At 41.9% G+C, this 6462-nt stretch overlaps 2 protein-coding genes across 3 annotated transcripts in view; one reads left to right on the top strand and one right to left on the bottom strand.

Moving 5' to 3' along the window:
• Positions 1-892: 892 nt before the first annotated feature.
• On the bottom strand, positions 893-2611 carry LOC139411026 (claudin-4-like). The gene has a single exon (XM_071156814.1). The coding sequence runs from the start codon at positions 2419-2421 to the stop codon at positions 1768-1770; it is 654 nt and encodes a 217-aa protein (XP_071012915.1). The 5' UTR covers positions 2422-2611; the 3' UTR covers positions 893-1767.
• Positions 2612-3614: 1003 nt separating this feature from the next.
• LOC139411025 (septin-2-like) overlaps positions 3615-6462 on the top strand; it is a 43424-nt gene continuing 40576 nt past the window's right edge. For both annotated transcript variants that reach the window (XR_011634556.1, XM_071156812.1), the window contains exon 1: positions 3615-3749. The gene's annotated coding sequence lies outside the window, so the exon portion shown is untranslated. The remainder of the gene's footprint in view (positions 3750-6462) is intronic.

The following is a 6462-nucleotide window of genomic DNA, read 5'->3' as shown; positions in this document are numbered from 1 at the left end:
TGTTGGTCACCATGACAGACTAGTACATGTCCCTGGGCCTGGAAATGATTGAGATTCCCCTTTAGGATGGAGAAGCTGTCATTGTTAAAGTTTGGGGATTCTATTGGGGGGATATAGGTTGCACACATGAGGAAATGTTTGTCTGAGAATTTCCCTATTAATTTGTAGCCAGATGTAAAATGTTCCTGTTTTTATTAATTTAATGGTGGGTTAGGTCTGCTCTATACCAAATTAACATACCCCCTGAGTCTCTTCCCAGTTTCACACTTGGTTGTTTAGGGGATGGTACTACTGGCTTTCTATAACCTAGAGCGCAACCAGTGGGTCCATCTCCTCTATACCATGTTTCTTTTAGGATGGCAATGTCTGTATTTCCAATTTCTTTGAAGTCTGGTGATATTAATCCCACCAGGAAATGTGTTTTGCCATCCCAATCAGCCACCTCACAATCCGGGCCTACATAACCAAACCCACCCATTGGCGGGAAAGAGCGATAGTGGTGGAAAGACAGACATGCGGGGAGACGTTTCTAGCACATTCTCCCGAGCTTCAATTTACACGCCTGCTAAACAGCGCGTTGGGTAGAGGGAGCGCTGGCTGAAAGGGGGATGGGGTCGGGGAGTATTGTGTGCTGAACAGCAGAGCCCCACTCTAGCTGAATAGGTATTGTCATCTGGATTTATAGTTCACCAAAGTACTTTCTCCTGCTGTGGGGGTTTACAACCGCCAGGCTGGGGTTTGGGAACCACGGTGGGAACAGGATGCATTGCATGCAGGCCCAACCAGAAATAATATTAAGGACTTACAAACTACATGTTCTGATGTTTTGGTACCTTATTCTATTAATTCAACTACCTTTTCGATCAGTTTAAATAAACATGTAAACAAATACTTTAAACAATATCCGTTTAATGTCAGTGTAACAATGGAAAGAAGAATATTGCATCAAATACACAATGGATCTTTACATCAAAACCAGTCAGTAAAACAGCAGTATATTCCTAAAAATCCATGAAAAGAAACACATCCGGCACAATATGTACATATATAAAACACAAGTTTGCTAAATGTTTTGTTTTATCCTAAAATAATTTAGACTCCAGAACAGGTGTTGTGGACATCCTATATTTGACATCTAAATCTATGGTCCTAATTTGTGTAATATATGTGATTTTTCGCTGTTATAGACAAATGTAAGAATGCCTGAGTTGTGTTTTGGTTTGAAAATAGGCCAACATGTTTTCGTCTATCTTCACACAGTCTCATGCAGCAAAAATCCATTGTCCAAAAACCTTTTAAGTGGTTTGGAGTTAAACCACTCTGAAGTCACTGTAGCCTACACTGAAGTAAAAAGACAGCAGATATATTGTCATTAGAACTTCCTTTTAGAAAAACAAATTCCGGTAAACATTTCTAAATGCAAAGGTTTATGAGCAATTATAGAAAATATAGCCTTGGACATTTAAAACAATACTGTACCTAAAACAAAGACGCTCCTTTTTGCCATTGGCTATCACTTTAGGCTATACGCATAGTCTCCAAACGTTTATTTTCTTCTGTTTGCAAAAAAAGGATGAATGAATATGTTCTCCAATATTGTGTTTAGTTTAAAGTCAGTGTTACAAAAGGGAATGACGCTTTCATTTATTTAAAAGTTCAGAGTAAACTGCAGGTGCAAAAAAACGTTTTTCAAAAAAGTTTTTCAAAAAAACACAGACCACATTTAAGCACAGCCTAGTCACCCCATCATGAGGGTGAGACGCAGGGCTACACGTAATTCCTTTTGTCATAGTCCACGGTCCCGTTCGGTGTGGCCCGTTTGGTCCGGGCATATTTCGCCGAGTAGCCCGAATTCCCGTTAGAAGGACAGGAGCAGCAGAGGAGCGCGCCCCCGATCAGCAGGAGCGCAGTGGCCGCCCAACCGATGTAGAGCGCAGCCCCAATCTCCCTCTTCTTGGACGCGGGCACCTGTGGGTTGTAGAAATCCGAGATTATGTTGTTGGCCATCCAGCAGAGAGGGACTAAAACAAACAAGCCACTGATTATGTAGATAACCCCTCCGGCGTTCACCACCCGGGCTTTGACGTTCTCGTCATTGATGCAGTTGGTGCACTGCGCCCCAGCGATCACCACCATTAGCCCCAGCACGCCAAACACACATGCGATGACGGTCAGGGCTCGCGCCGCTTGCAGGTCGTGGCCGAGCGCAAGGACCGAGTCGTGCACCTTGCACTGCATCTGGCCCGTGCTCTGCACCACACAGGACATCCAAAGCCCATCCCAGATGGTCTGAGCCACCACAATGTTGGCCTCGATGAACGCCGTCACCTTCCACATGGGCAGCCCGCAAACGACCATCACCAGGAGCGAACCAATGACGCACAGTCCCAGTCCAAGGATCTCCAGTCCAGCGGACACCATCTTCGCTCCTTTTTAACGGATTTAAAAATAATAATATTTGTCTTCTGTGTTTAACAACGCGTCTCAATCTGGATGTTGCGCTTTAGGATATATGATCTTCAGTTAGGAAGTTGCTACAAATAGTCTACAAAAATGATTTATTTTAGTCAGTATGTTACTGACTGTCTGTAAAAACAACTGGTAGCATAGAGCGTCTGGACCACGGATATATTTTGAGTGGGGTGTGGGCGACTCCACAAGTGCTAAAGCCAGAGGAAAAACTTTCACCCAATCAGAAGTCACCGCATCCTCTTAGCCCCAATGAGGAGGCAGGGAAATTGGATGAGAAGAAGATGGTTTAGTATGTTATTTGGTTAAATATAGGTTTGGGAACAAACGCAAAGGACACTTGGAAGACCAGTAGGCTGTAATAAAACCTGTTCTAACCAAATTGATTATTACTGGAATAGTATTGTCTAAGCCTACACAATAATTAAATGGTATAATATTTTTAAGGAAACTCAGTAGAATTTAAGCACATGCAATTAATTGGTTGTGCCCAGAGGATACTGTATATGGCTCTACCCAGACCTGCAACATTTATAGCCTATTAGAATCGCATTCAATGTTATTTTATTTTGTTGAATATTGTAACATTGTAATAATAGCCCAAATAAAAGAAAAACACACAGCCTATGTAATCCCCATTCACAGCAGTTTGGATTGCCCAATGCTGTGAAAGCTTGCGGTTTGCAGTTTATTGACAACACAGTTGTAAGCAGGTGTAACTAGTTACGTTACAAATGTTTTTTTATGGTAGGTTAGGCTGTACTATGGTAGGCTAGGCTACCATAGAACATTTCTAGAAATATATTTTATTGGAAAAAATGCATCCACCCCATGCACTCTCTCCCCGACTCAATGTTTTACTAAGTTTGCATTGACATCAAAACAAAGTTGCCATTTAGACAAGGCTTGTTACATTGTTACTGTTGCGAGGCTAAAGCGAGTAGGCTAGGAGAAGGAATGTTTCCTCCTCCGAAACGACCAAAGCGTGTCAAGACATCAAAATCTGACGTCATCATCCATCAACAATGATAACCGCCTTGTGTAGAAACTGAGAAGCATGGCTGCCATTTTGGATGTTAAACTACCTATAGGCTGCCTATTGTTGCACTTCCACCATAGTTTGAGCCGCAATGGACCCAGTGGCACTGACTCCCACCCGTGACAAACGGGCATCATGGGGCGGAACAATTGAGCGGTTTCTGAAATCTCTTTCCTGTCCTGGGATAGAAAGAAGAGGGGGAAATACTTATGTTTATTTCCATTTCATAAATCACACACAGGTAAAGTATCAAACGGTCGTATATTAATGTTTATCTACCCGAATGAGTCTGATGAAAAGGGATTGAGCGTCTTGAGTGAGATTAGCGTTACAGATAGTTGAAATTTGGCAACATGACACCAGTCACATGAGGAAAAACTGTTGCATGCTAAAGTTTGACATGAAACAAATAGTTTCATAGTGTTTCGCAAGTTTAATTGATAGGCCTGTTTCCTATTTAAGATAATATACAATGTTTCCATATACAGTATATGCAATTATGCCAAACATATTCCTATTCATTTGGCCGTTAAATACTTCATAGGGTCTGGTGTGATTGCAAAATGTCAATTTTTCCCAAACTGGGTGTGGACGTCAAAACTGTAGTAGACAACACAAGGCCAAAACATTTCCGCTACATTACAAATATTCTATCTTCTCATTCAAGGAAGGAACATTGAAAAATACAAAATCATAAATCAAACAAAACTTCACTTGTGACACAATTGACAATGCATTGTGAATAGGGGCAATTCCATTCTGAGAGTCTGATTTTTCACTTTAAATGGTAGGTAGCATAAACGTATCATATGTAACATGGTTTTGCATTAGAATACACATCAAAAGTCCCAATGCAAAGTTACACCTCACTTTTCCATTTTTTTAGTTATTACATTAAACTGATCAGAATTCCGAAGAATGACGAAGTCACACAGTAAATAAACATTTGCAGGGTGTGACTTAATATGGAGGACCTGACGAGCCAGCCTATTTCCTATAATTCTAAACTCCAACAGAAATCACTTAAAATGTATAATTTTAAATTAGACCAAATTGCTTTCACACGTGACTACTGGTTTCCATTACATTTTCAGCGAATTTACAAGCAAATACTGTATGAATTTATTGTTACAAATCAGCTTGCAAATTTGCTAGCCAACAAGCCTGCTAATGTTAGCCCTACCAGCCTGCTAACGTTACGTTAGCACTACGTGAGTCAGCCAGTGCATTCCTAGCTCATTAAAGTAAACCAGCATTTTTTCGAAATACATAACGCCATTTATTTATTTATTTTTATTTCACCTTTATTTAACCAGGTAGGCCAGTTGAGAACAAGTTCTCATTTACAACTCCGACCTGGCCAAGATAAAGCAAAGTAGTGCGACAAAAACAACAACACAGAGTTACACATGGGATGAACAATTGTACAGTCAATAACACAATTGAACATCTGTATACAGTGTGTGCAAATTAAGGAAGTAAGGCAATAAATAGGCCATAGTGGCGAAGTAATTACAATTTAGCAATTAACACTAGAGTGATAGATGTGCAGATGAGGATGTGCAAGAATAAATACTGGTGTGCAAAAGAGCAGAAAAAACAAATATGGGGATGAGGTAGGTAGTAGGTTGGATAGACTATTTACAGATAGGCTGTGTACAGCTGCAGCGATCGGTAAGCTGCTCTGACAGCCAATGCTTGAAGTTAGTGAGGGAGATATGTCTCCAACTTAAGTGATTTTTGCAATTTGTTCCAGTCATTGACAGCAGAGGAAGGAAAGGCGGCCAAATGAGGTGTTGGCTTTGGGGATGACCAGTGAAATATACCTGCTGGAGCGCATGCTATGAGTGGGTGTTGCTATGGTGACCAGTGAGCTGAGATAAGGCGGAGCTTTACCTAGCGAAGACTTATAAATTACCTGGAGCCAGTGGGTTTGGCGACTAATATGTAGCGAGGGCCAGCCAACATGAGCGTACAGGTCTCAATGGTGGGTAGTATATGGGGCTTTGGTGACAAAACGGATGGCACTGTGATAGACTGCATCCAATTTGCTGAGTAGAGTGTTGGAGGCTATTTTGTAAATTATATCGCCAAAGTCAAGGATCGGCAGGATAGTCAGTTTTACGAGAGTATGTTTAGCAGCATGAGTGACGGAGGCTTTGTTGCGAAATAGGAAGCCGATTCTAGATTTAATTTTGGATTGGAGATGCTTAATATGAGTCTGGAAGGAGAGTTTACAGTCTAGCCAGACACCTAGGCATTTGTAGTTGTCCACATATTCTAAGTCAGAACCGTCCAGAGTAGTGATGCTAGGCGGGCGGGTGTGTGCAGCGATCGGTTGAAGAGCATGCATTTAGTTTTACTAGCATTTAAGAGCAGTTGGAGGCCACAGAAGGAGTGTTGTATGGCATCGAAACTCGTTTGGAGGTTTGTTAACAGTGTCCAAAGAAGGGCCAATGTTTACAGTATGGTGTCGTCTGCGTAGAGGTGGATCAAAGAATCACCCGCAGCATGAGTGACATCATTGAAATATACAGAAAAAAGAGTCGGCTCGAGAATTGAACCCTGTGGCACCCCCATAGAGACTGCCAGAGGTCCGGGCAACAGGCCCTCCAATTTGACACACTGAACTCTATCTGAGAAGTAGTTAGTGAATCAGGCGAAGCAGTCATTATAGAAACCAAGGCTGTTGAGTCTGCCGATAAGAATACGGTGATTGACAGAGTTGAAAGCCTTGGCCAGGTCGATGAAGACGTCTGCACAGTACTGTTCTTTATCTATGGTGGTTATGATATTGTTTAGGACCTTGAGCGTGGCTGAGGTACACCCGTGACCAGCTCAGAAATCGGATTGATAGCAGAGAAGGTACGGTGGGATTCGAGATGGTCGGTGATCTGTTTGTTCACCTGGCTTTTGAAGACTTTAGAAAGTCAGGGCAGGATGGATATACAGTG

This window comes from Oncorhynchus clarkii, chromosome 6 (genome assembly GCF_045791955.1).
Source record: "Oncorhynchus clarkii lewisi isolate Uvic-CL-2024 chromosome 6, UVic_Ocla_1.0, whole genome shotgun sequence".
Taxonomy (NCBI): domain Eukaryota; kingdom Metazoa; phylum Chordata; class Actinopteri; order Salmoniformes; family Salmonidae; genus Oncorhynchus; species Oncorhynchus clarkii.
The sequence above is the reverse complement of the archived record's forward strand: the minus strand, read 5'-3'. Positions and strand labels throughout refer to the sequence as shown.